Here is a 20949-nt window from a genome sequence, read left to right as displayed (position 1 = left end):
TCATGTCGGGTCTGGTCTGTAAAGAAAAATGCTCCAGCGTACTCTGTGAGTGTTTCTGATGGGTGTTTAAATGATGTGGAGCTCATTCCTCCTTTTCCAGGTGCAGTATCTTATTTAGCCATTCAATATCTTTCCCCTGGCACCAGGGAAATCTCTTAGGGGAGTATTGGGGTAGGAAGAAGCCACCCCAGGCTCTCTTGGTTCCAGATTCCTTCAGCCTCTTCTTAGCAAGCGGTTGTAGGTAAGGGCTAAGGGCACTAAATCCTTCTCAGTCAGACACAGGCTGCAGCCACCTCTTGTCCACCTCCTCATTTCCTAAAGGAAGCGTTAACCAGACCCATCGCCCCAAAATCAGCAGCTGATGATACCCAACACCATCCACTCCATTTCCCCTGCGCACAGTCCCGGAGAATCAACTCCCCGCGTGCCCACCTACCGGTGCCATCCATCCATCCTCAGCCAGGCGCAGATTTGGGGCTATCCTGCTTCTAGTTTTGTTTTTTTTTCCGCAGCCGAGTTGGGACCGTGCGCCTGCCCCGTGCGCCCCCCCGGGTGTGCGCAAAGCCGGGCGCGCCCCGGCCGTTACCGGCGCCATGGCCGGGCTGCTGCCGGTGCTGGGGCTGCTGCCGGTGCTGTCGGTGCTGCCGCCCCGCGGTGAGTGGGGCCGGGACCGGGGGGAGCCTTCCTTAGCTGCAAACCAGCCCCGGAGTGCCCGTGGTTAAAGGCAGGACGGGTTTGAGCAGAGCGGTCCTTACCCTGCTGAAGGTGTTCGGTGGAGAAGTGCCTGCATGCCACGGAGCTGCTGTGTGCTCGCATATATGCGTGTCCTGCCTGTTGCAGGGTGAGGGTTGTCACCCCGTTACATCACGAGGGCCCTAAAGGAACACAACGTGCATGAATTTAGGGAAGTGGCAAGCTGAAATAGCTCTTGTGCAGCACAGTGCGGTGGCATCCTGCTGGGGAGGCAGAGCGCGAGGTGCTGAGAGCCTGGCCCTGCTTCTCCTGCTACTCATGTCTGTAAACTTCATTTTCTTCATCTCCCTTTCTACATATTTCTTTGTGTCACTCTCATTTCGAAGTGTGCCCTCTGTTTTGGTGGGTTTGGTTAGGTCCCAAACCCCGGGCACACTCTATAACAGCGTGCTGCTGCTGCTCGTGATGCCAGCTTCCATCCAGCCTTTGCCCAGAGCGCTGCGGTCAGGTGAAAAGAGGGTGCACAGCCCCAGGGCTGGAAGTCGAGGGCAGGACAGGAGCAGGAGGATGAGACGGTGCTGGGACAGCACAGGGATAGGAGCATGCCTCAGGACACCCAGGAATTTATGCTGAGTGTGAGCTCTCCCACAGCGCATCACTGTGTAACCTTTGAAAGGAGGAGATGAGATCTTCCTGCCTGTACCCAGGGCTCTGGCTGGACCTGTGTGAAGCTGTTGCTCGTGTTAGTCATGCTGCATAACCCACCTTTGTCCCTTGGAGAGTTCCCTCAGCAGCGACTTGTTAGAGAAGCCCCAAAAATTTATGTCCTTGCTATGAATGAACTAGAGTAAATCTCTGGCACGTGCACAGAGTCTTCTCTGTACCTTTCTGCAGAATGCATGTTTTTAAGTAGGGAAAATTTTACAGAAATAAAAATTATACTGGGCTTTGCTTCCTCTGTAGTAATAACATCTTGAAGTCTCTGCAAATTTCTGCCTGAATGAACTGTTAAAACATCATCCGCAGCAGGATCCAGCACCAAGTCCCCATTTGCTGTTCTGGGGAGGCCTGGAGGAAACTTTAAAGAAGACAGCTGAGTGCAAATCAATATTTTTCTTGACAGCCCTGGTCCTCTCCCTCTCTTTCCAATTTACATCTGTCCTCCAGAAACGGCAAATCTCTGGTAGTCACCAAAGAGGCCTGCCATCTTCTGGACTGCAGGGGTTTGGGGGATTTTTATTTATTTATTTAATTTACAGACAAAATGGGTTAATTGGTATACTTTCTCCACTGTAAACCCTTTGAGATCCCATAGTTTCAAATTTTTCCATTGCTTGAGTAGGGATTTAGCAGTAATTTCCCTATTCTCAGGTTAATTGTTGGTCTTTAAGGTTTTTATCTCAGATATGAAATTAGGTAGAAGTCTTCACGCAGCTGAAGGCACTGTGAAAGTCTCTGTAAAACCTGACTTGTTAGAGAACCGATCGTGTGAGGAAAGCTCTTTGACATCAGAGGTCAAACTCGTTTGCTCCAAACATGGTTTCTTGTGTGGATGCTGTTCTGAAAACAACTTCTGGCCGAAAGAGTTACAGACTCTGAGTTGTTATCTACACGGTAAGGTTTTGATGAAGCCTCATGAAAGACAGAAGTTTATTTGCAGTCTTTCAGCCAAAATTGCACAATGTTTTTAGCCAAAAAAAAAAAAAAAAAAAAAGTATAACACTTAAATTTGATTTTATAACATAGTTGTTTGTTTTTTTTTTTTTTTTTTTTTTTTTTTTTTTTTTTTTTTTTTTTTTCAACTCTGTTTACAAGCTTTTGGTTCCTGATGTAACTGAAACTGTTGGTATTTTACACTGTTGGCATCTCAGGCAAGCACAGATTTAGGAAATAATGTGAAGTATTTCAGGCTGAGCGCTTTCTGTAACACAACCTTTCTGTTAAGGTTCATTATTGTCTTTGTCATTTTTCCTTTGTGTGTCTTTTTAATTCTGGAGCCTTACGGAAGGGCAGTTCTTAAATGAATATAATAAAATAAAAGTTCTTGGCAGTACCACAGCCGTTGTGGTGATCCCATCACAGCACCGGCTGGCCACTAGGCTGGCTCTGCCGCACATCCAGTAGCCCAGGTGGCAACTCGCACAGCTCCTTTATCCAGCAGTAGCCGATCAGATCTCATTTTTACATTACCTTTCATGTATTTTTCCAAAGCTGCTCTTTTGTGTGGCTCAGGAGGGACCAGCAGGATGTTCTGTGCTCACGTAGCCTCGTGTAGGCACGTTGCTGCCAGCTTTATTCCCGCTCGCTCTGAAGTCGTAGGGTGAGTGGATTATGCAAGGCTGAAGTCAGTCCCCCCAAATAAAGCTCTAGGTTTCTGTGAGTGTTTGAACGCTTTCAAATATGTACCTGGGGAATTATGAGGGCAGCGTGGTGCTGGGAGAGGAAATTCATCACATTACCTAGAGGGTCAGTAACGAGGCTCTGCAGGGTTTCATTGTAGGTGCTTAACCACTAGACAGGGAACTTTGGTGTGGTGTTTTTGGTAAGAGGCTATGTAGGGAAATCATTTCATCCTCTCTTTGTTTTTAGAGGCCCTGATCCTCTGAAGCATATTCCAGTTTCATGGGAGAATGCATATTTTGGAAAAAATCTGTACAATTTCCAGAGGACTCATTGCACAAAAAACAAACAAAAAAACTATTTGTAAAAAAGAGCCCAGCCTCTTCTGTGCTTTCACCAGAGAGCTGTGCAGCTTTCCTTTACCAGGGCTGCTTGTGACATGGCAACTTCTATTCAAAGCAGAAGATTACGAACTACAGAGAACAGCAGATTCAGGCCTGTGTACCAAAAACTGAGATCACGTTGCTTGTGTTTGTGTTGAGTGACTGATTATGTCTCTAATTTTTTTTTTCTTTCTTTTAGCATTGCAGCATAATTCCAGGAATGTGAAACACGTGAAGGTAATTTTAATGAGGGGGATTTGAGACGTGAATGTATTTATGTGTATTTGTGCTCGCAGAGTGGCAGAGGTTCTTTGAAGAGAAGAATCTTTCTCATCCCACCTGGATAGACACAATTAGTGACGTTCTGGGGTACTTTTCATCAATGTAATATGTCTCATTTCTTTTTCCCTTGTCTTAAAGCCAAAGACTTTTCTTGTTAGTTACTGACTGCTCTAATGCTGCTGAGCGTATGTGTCAAATTCTTCTGCTCTCGAAACTATTGGGGAGCTTTCCTGATGATTTTTATAGGAGCAATGTCAAGGGAGGCAAAGGGAAATCCTAATAGGTTCTTGGTATGGAAAGACTTGGATGAATTTAATTTGAAAATTAGCAAGGTGGGACCTTTCCTAAAGGTGCTTATTTAGTATTAGTGAAGAGCATCTTTTTCACCGAGTGATGTTTTTCATAACTTGTCACTCAGTTTCTATATGCCACACCATTCCAGTGCCAGGATTTTAGTGATGATGAACAATAGTCATCCATTGATTCCTGATTTCATGAGTTTTCAAACTTAATAATAGGATTTCCATGCTTTTCAAAATCTAGTGATATGCTGTGAATTTTGTGACGTTTTATTGTAGTTGTTAATGATGATCAGCTTTGTCCAGTGTTCTAGAATAGCTCTGGGGAGAGGAACTTTGCTGCTTCTGAGATGCAAGTAATTTTACATAGTGCAGTGTGTGTTCTTGCAGTTGGAGGTACTCTTCCAAAGTTGTATTTCCTTAGTTATACTGTGCTCTTCAAAAATACTTAGTCTAATGATAAAAGAATATACTGTGTACCAGTAGGGCCAACTAGCTTCATAAAAGGCTTTTAAGGCTGGACTATACCTTAATTCATGTTCAAAGTTTGGTATGTGTAGAAAACTGTATTTCTTGCATCTCAGTGTGCAGACCAGATAGCCATTTAGAATCTGCCTGCTGTAATTTTGTCCAAAAAAAAAGTAGGAAAGCAAAGTGCAAATTAAAATGTTCAGTTAAAAGTGCTCATTTTCAAGTTGGATGTAGACATTCTTAAACTTGAAAAAGCCTGTATTATCCCCCACGTAGTGCATGTAGAGGAGAAGCAAATTTATGAGTTGTGATCATGGTAAAGAATGTATTCACGAATATACTGATTTTTTTCCCCCCTTGTCCTGGTTTGATTACTTCGTTACTAAAAATGGTAACCTTAACTTTGAGTTTCCAGGCCTTTCTAGGCATAGCATGGTAATTAAAGATGTCTCCCTCCATCCAACTTTTTAACAGTAGTTTGTCTTAATTTGAGCTTAAAAATTCAGTGGGATAATACAGCAATTATAATATTATCACTTCAATGAGCTGGAAATTCTGATGTGATTAAAGTTAGTTTTTCTATTTGACAGAAGATGTTGCAACCGTACTCCCTTGCTGAGATTTCAGCTGAGGACACAGCCCGTGGTAAGAACTTTTTTCCCTTTCACAGCAATGATCCCCTAGAAAACCCTGCAGTTCAGCTGCATGCTGAGCAGCAGGACTGACTTCAACCCAAAAGTTCTTGATGAGGGCTTCCTGTGCTCATTGGGACATAAAAAGCTGCAGCTTTCGGGAGCAGCATGGAAAAAAACTCCATTTCAGTGCAGAGACGGTGTGAACTGGAGAATTCACTGCATTATTCATCCTTCCAGAAAGTAGGGTTACCATCTAGTATGGCAGCACTAATGGATTTTCTTTAAATATAAAGATGATAATTATTCTAGCAAAAGTGCATTTGTACTAAAGTTTATCTGTGATATTGACTGAAGGGTGAGCAAAGCCAATATACACCTGACATCCGCACGAATGCAGAATGTAAAAGCTGTTTAATTATCTTTTGCAGCACCTCAAGCAACCCTCTCTGGGACAGAGGCAGATAAAGAAAAGGAAACCCTGAAGAACCTCGTGGACGTTTTGCATCACGTCATGCGCAACGATCCCTCGCAGGGCGCGCTGGCTGCGCCTTCAGCACCCACTCGTAATGATACCGTCGATGCTCTTTGGTTAAAAGTATACAAGAAGTATGCTGAGAAGCCAGAAAAAACGGGAAAGGTTGCAATGACAAGAAAACCTACTCCATCGGCTATGCCATCACTTCTGACTCTCCAAGCTGACCCAGATTTTTCTGCTGCTTCGTGTGTTTTTGAGTCTGCTCAGCTGACAGCAGCACTGGAAGAGCTGGCCTTCATACTGCAAACTGCTGTTCCAAAGGGGAAAGATAAGATTCTTGATCAGCTAATAAATGGATTTAGTGAAGTTTTCAAAGAATGTTTTAAAAAAAGTGATGCCAAAAATCGCAAGTAAGTTTGAAAACCCAAAACCTACTAGCAAAATGTTGAAAAAAGTTGCATTGCTGTAAAAAGATGGAACATCGAGTTCTAGCCAAAGTCATCTTGGGAATGATTAAAACGTTATAGATAGCGGTAGGGAATGCATCTGACAGCATTAAAACCCCACACCTCAATGGGCACATTGAATTGGATGGGATCCAGAAAGCAAAAGCTCAGGAACTAGAAGCAGAGAATTTGCAAAAGCAAGCACATAATTTTTATAAAACTCCCTCAGCTCCTCCCTCTCCATCTCTGTCCATTAGGTCTGGGGGAGAGCTCAGCAGAAACCAGGAAAGTAAGATCTTTGATTAACCTGCTTTAAGATTTTAGCCCTCAGTTAAATTCATACAGTAATAAATTTAATTAAAAAAAATATATTGATAATTATAATGAGAAAAATATCCTGGAGGACATTGCTGAAATGTTGCTCCATTGTCTGAGGCTCTAAAAAGTGTTTTCAGTGGAAGCCAGAGCACTACAAGAAAAAAGAAAATCTTAAGAAGATACTGATTTCTAGACCAGGCTTTTAAGAGCTATAAAGGAATTGCATATATATATACACACCAGTATCTGGAGTATTGTCATAGTCTTTATGTGAGGTTTTAAAATAATAATAATAAAAAAAAGTAATCCAATCCAAATATAACTATTTATCCCCGTAATTAAAAGTTATTTATAAAAGTTCTGTCTCATGCCTGTTGTGTGACAATGATAAATTGGAAATAAAATACCGAAATAAAGAGAAATGCTCGGTGGTCTTTTCCTAATTTTTGTGTTCCATATGCTTCTACAGGAGATGACCACCAAAGTCAGTCATATTTTTAATATTTTTAGATTATACTTAATGTTCTACACTAATGGCATGAAAATAAATTGTCTCCAACACTTTCTCCTTTTTTTTTTTTTTTTTTTTTTTGTGATCATATTTTCATTTTGATCACTGGAAAATACATCATTACTTAAAAACAGTACAATGCCACATTTACATTTTCTGCTGCTAAATGCCAAATTTTGGAGCCTTACGTTATTTTTGTTTTCTTACAGTTTGGCTTTTCTTCAAAATGCCAAAATTCACCAAAATACACCTTGAGGCGTGCTGGATGGAGGTTTGGGCACTCGGTGCCTCGCGCGGTGCAGCCCTGTGCTGGTGAGGGTCCCTTTGAGCACCTCCTACCGGGGGGGCCAACATTATGAAAAATAAGTGGTGTTACACATCCCTCTTTTGTAAATATTTTGCCATCATGGATGTGAGTGAGCTGTGCTCTGTTGTGGGGCAGTCGTATTTGGAGGGGTCGTGGCTGGGGTTTCTGCATCGCCCTTCGAGCAGCACCCGCTGCCCCCGGGAGCAGTCGCAGCTGATGTTCGGTGGTGTTTTGGGTGAAGAACTTGATTACTGGCATTTGAAGAACCAAATGTGCTCTTTTATTTTCCGAGTCTTTAGATGGGGATCCATAAGACAGTTTCAAAGTAGTTCTGAAATAACGAGGTAATTATGGAGATGTCACAGCCAGATGCTCCTTAATGGTTCTGTTGAAATCTTTTTTTTTTTTTTTTTTTTTAATTTGACATGAAAAGCTTTACCAGGATGAAATTACCTTAAACCTTTAAAAGGGTAGGCATCTCCATGGCAAAATCACTTAGATCTGAGCTCACAGCTGCCTGAAGAGCTCTGGATCTTTGAATGAACAAGACTGAAAGCTGTAACTCATTTGATTTAAGGTGAGTTTAAGAATTAAGAATGCCGAAATGTACGATTCTTCAAATGAAAAGTTGTGTCATTTTTGCAATTTTTCAGATAATCTAAAGATCTTTAACTTTTTTGCTTTGTCAAAACATTTGTGTCAAATCAGAGCAGAGTTATAAAATATATGAATATATAGTTGCATGGTTTGTTAATATATGCATATGTGCACCATTTTTTGCCTTAATGCAAATATTCTAATGGGTGGTAAATGCAAAATCAGCTAGATTTCTTCTTCTTTTTTTTTTTTTTTTTTTTTCTTAAAAAGGAAATCATATATTTTGAGGATAATTCTTTAGACTGATATAGATTGGTCTATAAAAATGTGCCCTATTTGTGCTTCATTTGAGTATTTAAAGTATCCATTATAGATAAGTTTGTGAAATTATAAAGTGATCAAGTGTGTTTTGCTTAGTTCTAAGAAAAGAAATGGAGCACAGCTCTTAAATCATCATGATTCTGTGCATATTTTTAACATGAAAGACTAAATTATACGGGTGAGCAATTATTTAAATCATATTTCTTCTGAAATTTTTGGGTAGTATTTTTTCTTAAAAAAAAAAAAATCTAAAAAGCCTTCTCTGACTGCTGAAGAATATTAATTTCTCACATCTAACACTTAAATTTGTGGTCAGTTTATTTGTGTATGCAGAAATTTCTTATTTTCATTTAATAAAAAGATAGTTTGTTTTTTTGTGTAGGAAGACACTTTGCTCTTTTTTTTTTTTTTTTTTTTTTTTTTTTTTGACTGTCTTTCTGCACTGAGTGATGAGTTTTAGGTAAGCTGGTAAACTGCATTATCTCCATCCTTCTTTCAAAAGGTTGAACTGAGGGGACTCAAGCACTGCCCCCATCCCATGGGACGCTGATTTCCCCCTGCCACCGAGCACAAGCGCCTCAGAGCTGCTGTAACTGCACTAAAAGCTGCACGTCTTTAGGCAGTGACCAGCTCTGAACGCTTCCAGTTCTGGAGATAAAAACAAAGGTTTGCTCAGCCGTGCTCTTTGTGGTTTTCCAGGCAAAATATGTCGATAGCAAAATGGTTTAGTGCCAGGATAAAAAGCGGACAAATTTGGAGACAGTTTGAGGCCCCATCCCATAAAATTTTGCAGGTGTGTAATTTGACTAGAAAGTAGCTTGAATGGGTAGGAAGTGATAGGGAAGCAGCCTGAGCTGTGCTCTGAGTGTCTGTGGTGCTGGGCTCCTGTCTGCTGGCAGCTCCCAGCGCTGCGAAGGCTCCGGGCTCGGGGTTGCTTGGAGAGCCTGAGAGGGGAAACTCTGCAGGCAGGGAGGACAGAAGGGCTTTTCTGGAAAGACTGACTTGTCAGACTTATTTTCATAAATTTATACAAGAAGTTTAACTCAAGAACTGAAATAAAACAGACTTCGGCTGGAATATCAGCTGGCTCGAAGGGGAGCAGGTAATCCAGCATCCCACCCTGTGCAAAATCAGCTGTCTGACTGCAGTGTGTTAGGTTTTCTTCTTTTATATTAAATTCTGTTCTTTTGGTAGCAGCCTGACCGTAAATTATTGTGTCACATCAGCACATTAGGTCTTTTCTAGTTGAGATGCCCACAGTATGTTTGTTCAGGGGAAGCACTGGGTATAAAGGGGGACTTGTGTCCGTAAGACCCAGCACGTACTTGAGGATGATTTATGTTTTACTCTACCCGCTGCTAGTAAACAGTTTCATGACCTTGGTGAATTTATCTGGGCTGTGAATTGACAGCTTCAGCTCGGTTCAGAACTTGCGCGTGGTTTCTGCTGGGGGCCCAGCAGGGAATGCTGCAAGTTCAGGCAAAATACACATTTTGGGGGAAATACTGCTGTCCTGGGACAGCGGGAGAGTAACCTCCTTGAAACGACACTGCCTCACAGGGAAGCTCGGCAGCACGCCGTATCCACAGCACCTATTTGTCAGCTCTCAATTGGGTTAAAATATTTGCACGTTTTCGTGTGCTATTTTAAAATCTGTTTGCTGTAATCGTGTTTCGGCATCACTGTGAATTAAAGTTTTATTGTGGCTGAGGAAATAATTCTGTATGTGAATAACGATCCTGCCACGTCCCAGGGAGGTGCGTTTGGGGATGGTTTGGTACCTTGGAGGTGAGCTGAGCATCTAGATGATGCCAAATATAAAGGGATTCCCCAGGTCCTGGATCTCCTCACACCAATCAGCCCTGGCACGGCCCCGCGCTCACAGCGAGCTGTGCAGGAGGAGGCAGCGGGAAGTGCTTGGGGCCAACCCGGGAGCAAACAAAAATATATTTCAGCCTTTGGGGTGGATGCTGATCCCTGTACGTTTTGCCAGACTGCTGGCTCCTCTGCATTTCTCCCTGTTCTTCAAACTCCAACGTGTGGGGTGCGTGTCCCCGTGCCACCAAATGGTGATGGAGGGGTGACTCGGGATTGTGGGGCTCCCTGCCCCAAATATTCCCTGTTCCCTGCCCCAAATATTCCCAAATATTCCCTGTTCCCTGCTCCAATCCCCCCCTGCTCCCTCCGTGCCCGCTGGGCCCTGCCCCTCTCCCGGCAGCCGGAGGAGGGGAGCGCCAGTGCTTTACTACCTGGTCTCTGCTCCTGACATTCCCATGGCAACCTTCTCCCCGGTTTAGTCACAGTTTATTGCCTTACAAGCAGGATTTGTTCAGGAAGGAATAAGGGTGGCAGTATGAGGGAGACACTTCCCCGGCTGTTCCTGACGGCCGGTGAATGGGGACCGAAGCGCAGGGGGGAGGACGAGCTCCCCGTTGAATTGGGCAGGGTGTGCCCTTCCCGAGGTTAGGCTGCCTGATGGCACAAGGGGTGTAAAATAAAGGAAATTAACAGGAGAGCATCCGCCAGCTGCGATCGGCTGCGTTTAAACACCCTGCACACCAGAACGGTTGGGTTGTGGTCACGGGCCTGGTGATAAAGCTGGCTGTGAGCGTAACGCCGTGAGAATTAAAACCAAGTGAGGCAGTGGGAAGCCCTTCTGTGGGTCGTGGAAATGTAGCCAGAATGACAAAAAAGCCCTTTTGGGAGGAGGTTTCCCAAAGCACCCCGTTCTCCCTTGCTCCTCCTGCAGGCTCCCAGCGCCATGAGCGTGGGCGAGGACGCGGCGTGGCTGCGCTGGGTGGCGAAGCAGTTCGAGAGCATCGCCGGGGCGGACAGGCAAATCCACCTGGAGGAGTTCAAAGCGGCTCTCAAGGTGAAGGAGGTGAGTGTCCCGCTGTGTGCAGGCAGGCTGAGCCCTCAGTTAAAAGGGATAAAAATAGGACGGCAGAGCTCGTGGTGTGGTGTGAGATGGAGAGAGAGGGACCTCCAAGTACTCTGCAGCAAGCAGGAACTGCAAAATGCCCCCCCAGCGCCCCACATCTCAGCCTCCTCATTCCTGGGGAGGTCACCGTGCCACCATCACCCTGCAAAAATATTCCTCTGTTCTTCCCTCCTGCTTTCGGTCCGCCACCATGAGCATTTGCTGGGCAATTCGCACTGCTGGCAGCGAGAGCTTTGTTGGCAGCACCAGGATTTGGGCCACGCAGAGCATCCCACAGCCACACAGAGCATTTTTCCTCCCCGCAGTCCTTCTTTGCCGAGCGGCTCTTCGCACTCTTCGACTCGGACGGGAGCGGGACCATCAGCCTGGAGGAGCTGCTGAGCGCCCTGAGCCTGCTGGTGCACGGCAGCGAGACGGACAAGCTGAGGTTCCTCTTCCAGGTGTACGACGTAGATGGTAAGATGAGGAAAAAGAGAAAAAAAAAAAAAAAAACATTTTCTGAACGTGGTGATGATTGGCAGAGCAGCGCGGCTCTTTGGGCATCCGGGCATGGGCAGGGTTGTGGCTTTTTGGGAGATGTGGGGGGAGGTGGTGCTGGTTGTGCTGCACAGGCTGCATTTAGTGCCACCGTCCAGTCCCCTCCTGGGTCAAGCACAACTCGATAAAGGGGAGCTGGGTCTGTGCAGCTCCTTGTTAAAGGCAAGCATCTAGCTGGCATAGCGCTGCTGCCTTGGTCCTGCCGTGAAAATATCAAAAATCCACCTGAAAGACAGCAATTAACCAGCTCATGTCAGGGCGTCCCTCGATACGCTTTTACCCTTGGCCATGGAGAGGTGCCAAGCAAGAGATGGCAGCATCTGAATGGGAAGGAATTTTGGGCTGGGATTTGCACCGATTCCCTTTTATCTGTGAGTGAAACAGCCTGATCCAGGCGGGAGCATCCTCCCAAAACTGGAGCTGGGTCTCAAAGCACCTACCACACTCAGATCATTTGCTGCCTCCATTTGCTGGACTTCCCCAGCGAGGGCACCTTAATGAGACCAGCAGACCCAGGAATCGATGGCACGTTGTTGGCACAGCTTCCCCGGGGAGCCTGCGAGTGAGGCAGGGAGGCGATTTCTGCGTTAAGGCTGCTGGGGAGGTGAAGTTGGGTGATGTGGCTCTGGGGTGGCTCTCTCAGCCCACCGGGTGCCTGCAGGCAGCGGTGCCATCGACCCGGCTGAGCTGCGCCTGGTGCTGCGGGCGTGCCTGCGGGAGAGCGCCGTGTCACTGCCACCACCATGCCTGGACGACCTGGCCAGGGTGCTCTTTGAGGCCGCCGACAAGGATGGCAGCGGCTCCATCACCTTCGAGGAGCTGAGGGCAGAGCTGGAGGCTTTCCCGGGGGTGATGGAGAACCTGAGCATCAGGTACCGCGGGGCTGCGCCCTCCCCTTGTGAGAGCCTTTTTCCTCCTGCTCCAGCGTGGGGTTATGCTCCTGGTGGGTGCAGGGCTTGGATAGAGGATCGGTGCAGGGTTTGGATGCAGGATGGGTGCTGGGATGGATGCCGGGATGGGTGCAGGGTTTGGGTGCCAGGAGCAGTGCCAGGACGGCGCTATGATGCGCAAAGGGTTCGGCTTCAAGGCCGTGTGCAGACTGGTGCCCAGCTGGGTGCAGGGCTCAGATGCAGGGCTGGGGGCTTGCCTGGCCCCAGAACCACCCCAGTTCCCTGCTCCCCATCAAGGAGCAGCGTGCTGCCTTTCCCCGCAGTGCCGTGAGCTGGCTGAAGCCCCCTCCACCCCCCGAGAGGAGCCGCCGGCCGCGCTACCTGACCGCGGCGTACTGGCACAACCACGGCAGCCAGCTCGCCTTCCTGGGGGGCTACACCAGCCTCAACCTCCTGCTCTTCACCCTGGCTGCCCTGCGGCACGCCGGCCTCGGCAGGTGGCTGGCGGTGGCCCGGGGCTGCGGGCAGTGCCTGAACTTCAACTGCGCCTTCATCGCGGTGAGCACCAGGTCCTAGGTTTTGGGCGCGAGGTTTTGGGGACGTCCCCCCACCGCCCTCGCCATCCCCAGCTGCCCCCCTGCAGGTGCTGATGCTGCGGAGGTGCCTGAGCTGGCTGCGAGCCACCCCCGTGGCCCAGGTGCTGCCGCTGGACCACAGCGTGGGGCTCCACCAGCTCGTGGGCTACGTGGTGCTGGCGCTGGGTGCCATGCACACGGGCGCGCACGTGGCCAACTTCAGTAAGTCACAGCTCCTGGGTTGTCTCCATGCGCCCCGTTAGCCCTGGGGTGGGTTCCCCATCCTGCCCAGAGCCTGCTGCTGCTGGGGCAGGGGTGTCGTGCACAATACAGCTTGGGGGGGGGACACACAGCCCTGCCAAAATCCACGGGACAGGGGGAACCCGAATGTAGAGAGCCTGAGAGAACCGAGCTAGGGGTGCCCTGCCCCTGCCAGCTCTGCGTCCTGCTCAGGTGGCAGCGCTGGGAATGGCTTTGGTGCTCCCCAGGGGAAGGAGAGGAGTATTCTCGGGTCCCCTGGGGGTGCCTACACCCCAGGGTGGGGTGCCCATGCAGGCAGGGTGCAGGCAGCCGGAGCTGTGTCCGTGCGCTGGCTGCTGCCTCCCTCTAGCGGCTCTCCAAACGGGCAGCGCCGGAGCAGGGCTGGATCCTTCCCCGCATCCCTCCCTGCTCCCAGGGCCGGGTTTTGGGGTTTCTCACAGCAGGCCCTCGGTGGTTGCAGCCTGCCTGGAAAAATTGGCAGGAACTGCTCAAAGTCAGGGTTTTACTCTGTGTGCTCAATGCCACGGTGCCAAAACTCGCCCTTTGGGCAAAGTGCTGATTTGTCCACTGGGATTTGGGGTTTTGGGCACCTCGGCTCCCTTCAGTCCCTTGTGGTGCCATTGCAGAGAGCAGGGGCTGGAGAGGAGAAAAGTGACATTAAAAAATTCCCGAGCAACCCCACGGGGCTGTGCCTTAGCACAAAGCCACCCTCGTGTCCCAGTCACCATCAGGCTGGGTTTGGGTGTCCGTGCCCCATCCCAGCCCCGTGTCGCAGGCAGGCTGGCACGGCAGGACGGGCACCGTGCCCTCACCGAATTCCTCCTGACGGCACGTCCCGGCGGCGGGGGGCTCGGTGGCACGGCCTCGCAGACCGGGCTGGCTCTGCAGGGGCTGCTGGCTGCCATGCTCGCCTTCTCTAGCCCCTGCGTCCGCCGTGGAGGGCACTTCGAGGTGTGTACCCTGCTCAGGGAAACCCCAAAATGCTCCCACACGTGGCACGGGAATGGGGACCGGGCTGGGGTCCCCCCGCCTGGTGCCACCGTTGACCCCGGCGCCCTGTCCGCAGGTCTTCTACTGGAGCCACCTCTCCTACGTCTCCGTCTGGGCCCTGCTCCTCCTGCACGCCCCCAATTTCTGGAAGTGGTTCGTGGTGCCCGGGGGCCTCTTCGTGCTGGAGAAGGCGGTGGGCCTGGTTGTCTCCCGTGCCGTGGGGCTGCGCATCGTGGAGGTCAACCTGCTGCCCTCCAAGGTCTGCAGCCCCCGTGCCACCCCCGGGCTCTCTGCTGCTGCTGGGGGAGACACCTGAGATACCCAAGGGCACCTCACAGCCTGGGGACAGGCAGGGTGCAAGTGATGTTTGTGGTCGTTCAATGCAGAAGGGAGAGGAGGGGATAAAAGATGAGGGGGGTGACGTGTCCGAAGCGTTTGCATGGCAGCTGGAGGGGCTGCGCTCATCCAGATGTATGGGAAGGACAGTGCCCCGCGTCCCCTCCCTGTGTGCACAGCAGTGCTGCTCTTCTGCCTTCAGAGGGATGGGTGAAATCCTCAGATTTTATATAAAAATAGATCGTCGGTTTATATGGAAAAGATGTGTTTGGGGGTTACTTGGTAGCGTCCAGGAATCCACGCTGCATTGGTGAATCTTTGTGGCAAAAGGCGAACGCCCTTTCTTCATTCTCCACTTTTTTTCTTTATTCGTTTATTTCAAATTTTGTTGGCAAATCATTGCCAAGCCTTTGGCCTGGGGGGGTAGCCGATTCCCAGGCCTGACAACCTTCTGCCCTCCACGCCACAGGTGACGCACCTCGTGGTCCAGCGCCCGCGCTCGTTCCGCTTCAGGCCCGGGGACTACGTCTACCTCAACGTCCCGGCCATCGCCGCCTACGAGTGGCACCCGTTCACCATCAGCAGCGCCCCCGAGCAGCAAGGTGCACCCAAATCCCACCTTGGGGTGCTCGTTTGGCACCGCGGGGACCTCCGGCCGGCCGGGTGGGTGGGTGGGTGACCCCCTGGTGCCCGCGTGCCACCGGGTGCTGCCGCCCCGCAGGCACCATCTGGCTGCACGTGCGGGCGCGGGGGCAGTGGACCAGCCGGCTGCACGAGTACTGCAGGCACCCCGAGGTGCTGCAGCCCCGTGGGAACCTCCAAAGGGCGAGGTGGTGGCGCTGGGCGAAGGTTGGTGAGGATGGCGCTCTGCCCCTGCGCGTCCCCGCACAGGGTGCAGCCCCCAGGCACAGCAGGCTGAGCGCCAGGTGCCCAGGGCATCACAGCCAGGGATGCCTTTTCCCTTTTTTCTTTTTTCTTCTTTTTTCTTTCTTTTTTATTCTTTTTTTCTTTTTTCTTTTCCTTTTTTTTTTTTGTTTTTTTGTTTTTCTTTTTTTTTTCTTTTTTCTTTATTTTTCCTTTTTTCTTTTTTACTCCTATTCTTTATTTTTTTCTTTTTTCTTTTTTCCTTTTTCACTTTTCCTTTTCCTTTTTCTTTTTACTTTTCCCCTTTTTTCTTTTTTTACTTTTTTTTCCTTTTTTGTCCTTTTCTTTCTTTTCTTTTCTTTTCTTTTCTTTTCTTTTCTTTTCTTTTCTTTTCTTTTCTTTTCTTTTCTTTTCTTTTCTTTTCTTTTCTTTTCTTTTCTTTTCTTTTCTTTTCTTTTCTTTTCTTTTCTTTTCTTTTCTTTTCTTTTCTTTTCTTATTTTTTATTTCTTTTTTTCCTTTTTTCTCCTTCTCCTTTTCTCCTTTTCTCCTTTTCATTTTTCTTTTTCTCTTTTCCCTTTTTCTTTTTTCCCTTTTGTTTTCCTTCTCCCTTCTCCCTCTCCCTTTCCCCATGCCGTCGCCTTGCAGGCAGCTCCCTGCACCAGGCCTGGCTCAGCAGGAGGCTCCGTGGCCACCGGTGAGGACGAAGCCATTGAGCTGACATCGTACAGAGCCACCGGGGCACCCGCTGCCCCCCAGGGGAGGCCGGACGAGGACCCTTCACCAGAGGTGGGAAGCACCGTAAGCACCGTCCCCATCCTCACCAACACATCCGAGCCCCCCCGGAGCCCCCAGGGGACAGGGCATGGTCCCCTCGCTGTCACCTGGTGCTCACAGCCCCGCTGGCTTTGGGGTTTGGCCCAACCCCAGAGATGCTGAGAGAAAAAAACTGCAGGGGCAGCATCCCTTGTGCTCATCCCCCATCGCCCCATGCCCAGGGGCACTCAGCACCCCGTGCATTTGGTGTTGCCCCAGATGCGCCCTGGTTCATCCCCACCGGACCCCACAGCCAAGGCACTTCCCAGCAGACAGGAGGAGCAACCCAGGGAAATGGGAGACAACCCCATTTCTTCTGAAATTGGCCAAAACCTCTTAAAAAGCTGTTTTTAAGAGGGAAACTTCTCCCCGCCCCCAAGTGGGAAATAAATCGTGCGAGCGCCGTGGCGCTGGGAGCCACGTTGGGCAGCTTTTATCACCCGGTATGAGAAGCTCTCAGGATATTGATTCTGTCACCGCTGGGGGAGCAGGCAGTACAGATAACGAATTTATATGCACCGTTTTTAATGAGTTTCTCTCCCCGTTGCTGTTGGGCTGTTATCTGTCCGAGTCTCCCCTCCTGCCACCAGGGCGATCGCCACCGCTGTAAACCTGTTGCCCGCTCCCTGCCTTTTTGGGGGATTTGGATAATTGCATTTTAAAGCAACACTCGAAGAGATTGGGATCTGGATAATGTCTCACACCCATCTGGTGGGCCCCAAAGTGCCATTTCCAGGCCCCTGCACACCCCCAAACCGGGGGCTGCAGGTGGTGTTGGGGGGCTTCATGGGGCCGCCCGTGCTGAGCTTGGCTCCAACAGGGCCTGGGAGCGATGTGCACAGCCCCAATAAAGCAGAGCTCGCCTAACCCACCAAACAGGGAGGAAAAACCCCAAAAGCAAGCCGAGGAGCCCCGCTGACGTAGCGCAGGGCTCTGGGAGCAGGCAGGAGGGGATGGTCACCTGCCTGCTGGTGACACCGCGCTCTGTACCCGCAGGTTTCCACGGGGCCGGGCGAGAGCCATCGGCTCTGCAGCATCAAGGTGAGGGATGTCCCGGCCCGTCCACGGCTCTGGGTGACCAGAAATGTGCTGGGGACCTGTGGCAGGGACCCCACGCGTGTGCCCAGCACCTCAAGTGCGTGCCCCCGTGTGTAGGGAGGGTCCTGCCTGGGGCTGAGCGTGCACCCGCGCTGCCGGGGGCTTGGCGCCCCTGATTTAGTGCTCGTGGGCTCCCTGGGTTTCTGCATGCCCGGCCTCTTTTCTCTCCCAGTGCTACATCGATGGCCCCTACGGGACCCCAACACGCAGGATCTTCACCTCGGAGCACGCCGTGCTCATCGGGGCCGGCATCGGCATCACCCCCTTCGCCTCCATCCTGCAGAGCATCATGTACAGGTGGGGGCCGTGCCCAGAGCTCGGGCTGCTTCGGGTTCCTCCCCCCCCAAACTGTGGGCACAGGACCCAAAAGCTGGGTCCCCATCCGGTGTTAACCTTCACCCTGTGGGGATTCAGGCTGGGCGCCTGCTGTGGGGCTGTGGGGTGGGGTGCTTGGGGTCTCTGTGCTGTTTGTGGGGTGTGAGGGATGCCGGGGGGGCTGCAGGGCTGTGCCACCCGTGCAGGTACCGCCTGAGAAAGCAGAGCCACAACCATAAGCAGTGTGAGAGCCTGCGGGGCGAGGACATGACGCTCAGGAAGGTGGGAGCGGGCTGGGGGCACGCGGGAGGAGGGTTGGCACCGGGGATGTGGGGGCTGCAGTCGGCCCCCGTGCTGCCAACGGGCCCCGAAACGGGGTCTGCATCCCTCCAGGTCGACTTCATCTGGATAAACCGGGACCAGAAGCACTTCGAGTGGTTCATCAGCCTGCTGGCGAAGCTGGAGCTGGAGCAGGATGAGCAGGAGCCGGGAGGTGAGCGGGAGGCGAGGGGGGCACCGGCACAGCCCCCTCTTCCCGGGGCACTCTGCACCGTCCCGAGCCCCGGTTCCCCTGCGAGGCGCAGGGAGGTTCCTGGAGCTGCACCTCTACCTGACGGCCGCCCTGGGCAAGAGCGACGTGAGGGCCGTGGGGCTGCAGCTGGCCCTGGACCTGCTGGCCGCCAAGGAGCACAAGGACTCCATCACGGGGCTGCGCGCCAGGACGCAGCCCGGCCGCCCCGACTGGAGCAAGGCGAGGGCTGGCGCGGGGCGGCCGCTTCGTGCCGGGCACCGAAAGTGGCACGCAAGGATCCTGAGCCCTTCCCCTTCTCCTCCTCCTTCCCTCGCCCTAGGTGTTTGGCAAGGTGGCCGAGGAGAGGAAGGGGAAGGTGCAGGTCTTCTTCTGCGGCTCTCCGGCGTTGGCCAAGGTCGTCAGAGCGCACTGCGAGCGCTTCGGCTTCCGCTTCTTCAAGGAAAACTTCTGATGTGGGGGACGCTGGGGGCACCCGCTGCCATTCAGGGCATCCTCCTGCGGCAGCTCCGTGTCCCCCGGAGCACCTCGGTGGGTTTTTGGGGGGGTAGGACCCGTGTCCCAGCGCTTTTGGGGACGGAGGAGCGCGCCGGAGGAGCGGTGCCCACAGGAGGGCACTGCAGCCTCGCCAACCGCACGGCTCGGCCCCGGCCCCCCCCCGGCACCCCCGGGCCTGGAGGCAGCGCAGGGTACGGGGGGGGCTCGGCACCCACCGCCCCCTGCCCGCAGCACACGCCGGGCTTTGCCTCTTCGTGCCCTTTTGGGTGGAAAAGGAGCGATTTGAGGGGTGTCCCGTGCGGCAGTGGGTGGGTGACTTCCAGACCCCCCAGCACCGAACGTGGCCGGGGGCTGGCGAAGCCCCACGGTGCCTCCAAACAAAACCCGTGTGTCCCCTGCCAGGTTTGTGCTTTTATGGTCTGCCTGTGCGATGCACTGCTGCTTCTGTGTTAAAAAATAATAATAATAATAATAATATATAGTAATTTAGACAAAACACTCATTTCAGGGTAAAGTTACCCGTCGGGACAGCTCCCTCTCTCCTCCCTTTGGGGATGTTCTGGCCCAGATTCAGTGCCCCAGCCCCACACCGGAGCCCATCCATCCCACCCCAGCCCTGGATTTGGGGCGGTGCAGGTTTGGCAGTCTGGTGCTCCTCATCCTGCCCGTCAGCAGGACGTCCCTGCAGCACCCGCAGGAGGCTCCAGCCGTGCGAGGTGGGAGGTTTTCCCTTCCCCAAGGTGTCCCCAGGGCTGTGGCTCAGCACCTTCACTCTGGGGGACCCCATCACTGCCCCTCAGTGAGGAGCTGGTTCGGGGTGCGGCGAGGAGCTGGGCGACGCAGCTGGCTCCAGCCATAGCACGAAATCGGGAGCCAGAGAGGAGAAATCATTCGATGTGAGGGCCCTGACATAAACTTGATGGCTGAATCCGCTTCAGACAGCGTGATAAGTGGGCTGGCTAACGATCCCTGCTGGGTTATGGCCAGCGCTGGCTCGTGATGGATGCCGGCAGCGGGGAGCTCTGGGCGCCCTGCGAAAGTGCAGCGCCAGGTGACGATCCCCAAGCCAGGAGTCAATTTTCCTTAACCTCGGCTAACGCAGCTTTCTTGCCTCCTTGATTAGCAGGAGGATGGAAGTGTAATGAGCTCTCCCGCTGGTGCCAGCTCGGGGAAGGAGGCCCCTTCCCTCCCCACCCCGTGGGGTCCCCCTGACACCGCGCAGCGCAGCCCCGGCTCGCTCTGCCTCCTCGGGGAGGTTTTTGCCACCCACTTCTCCCTGCCCTCTCCCCAGCCATATCCGAGGAAACCAAAGCCCCGCTGCCCCCAGCAGCGCTTCCCCAGCTGCATTTCCAGCGCTGTGCCCCCCATTACGTGCCCTGCAGTCCTGGGGATGTGCTGGGGCAGTGTGGCATCCCCCAGGCTCGGCTTTGGGACCGTGGGCTTAATTCCAAGCACACCGGTGCGGTGAGCAAGAGCTGCTTTTTCTGCACTTTCACCATAATTAGGGACTTTGCTAGAGGTCTGTGCTGTGAAGCAGAGCCTGGGTGTGACCCCAAGCCTGGGGGCTCTGCCCCTGCCTTGGTGCGGGTTGGGGCATTTTGGCAGCACCCCGATGGCCCCGCGCCTCGCCGAGGGGGCTGCGTCAGCGGGGGGTGATGTCAGCTCCTGCTCCCAACATCCAGGGAAAATTAGGGCAGCTGCAGCCTCCTGGGGCTGGCGAGGGAAAAAACAACCCTCTGCAGAGGGAGCTGGGGTCTTTCAGGGATGCCTTTCAGCTCGTCTCCCCGATCGTGTGCACGCAGCTCCGCTGCCACGCAGCCGTTTCCAAAGATGCCAGAAAAACAAACAAACAAAAAAAACACAACGTGGCTGTATGTGGCAGCATCATGTGGCTACGGAAAACACACTCGTCTCAATCATAAAGAAGAGTTAATTACATCTCCCCGCTCTCCCCATGCATTGAAGCAATTATAAACAGAACGAATCATTGCGCGAGTGCTGATAACCGTCCTCCTGCCCCCTCCCCGCTGCATGGCAGGGCACTACAAGCACGCCGGTGCTCGAAGCAGCTCACAAAAAGCAAGTTCAGCTCTCTTGGAAGATGGGGACACCCGGGGCGCCCCGAGCAGATCGTGGGGACACGAGGCAAAGTGCACAGAAAGCCCCCCGGGTGCAAAGCTGGATGGGGCGCACGCGCTGCGACTGGCAGCCCTCCCGCGGGCG

At 51.8% G+C, this 20949-nt stretch overlaps 1 protein-coding gene across 1 annotated transcript; it reads left to right on the top strand.

Annotated features, from left to right (window-relative positions):
* Positions 1-10647: 10647 nt before the first annotated feature.
* LOC311442664 (NADPH oxidase 5-like) lies at positions 10648-19100 on the top strand. Its single transcript, XM_084532167.1, has 17 exons — positions 10648-10713; positions 10828-10959; positions 11325-11475; positions 12218-12428; positions 12770-13004; positions 13090-13243; positions 14058-14233; positions 14349-14531; positions 15078-15210; positions 15330-15457; positions 16119-16259; positions 17283-17327; positions 17557-17681; positions 17906-17981; positions 18093-18192; positions 18284-18450; positions 18551-19100. Exons 2-17 carry the CDS (start codon positions 10840-10842, stop codon positions 18680-18682), a joined length of 2277 nt encoding a protein of 758 aa, XP_084388293.1. The 5' UTR covers positions 10648-10713; positions 10828-10839; the 3' UTR covers positions 18683-19100.
* The last annotated feature ends 1849 nt before the right edge of the window (positions 19101-20949 follow it).

This window comes from Aythya ferina (assembly GCF_964211825.1).
Source record: "Aythya ferina genome assembly, chromosome: 11".
In the NCBI taxonomy this organism is placed as follows: Eukaryota; Metazoa; Chordata; class Aves; order Anseriformes; family Anatidae; genus Aythya; species Aythya ferina.
Note: the sequence above shows the minus strand (reverse complement) of the source record. Positions and strands in the feature narration are given on the sequence as shown.

Bases quoted from the DNA above. Each gene is read 5' to 3' on its own strand.
- LOC311442664 (XM_084532167.1), top strand. From the start codon at position 10,840: ATGAGCGTGGGCGAGGACGCGGCGTGGCTGCGCTGGGTGGCGAAGCAG. The intron at 13,244-14,057 runs GTAAGTCACAGC...CCCGTGTCGCAG, and splicing joins CGCGCACGTGGCCAACTTCA to GCAGGCTGGCACGGCAGGAC. The intron at 17,982-18,092 runs GTGGGAGCGGGC...GCATCCCTCCAG, and splicing joins AGGACATGACGCTCAGGAAG to GTCGACTTCATCTGGATAAA.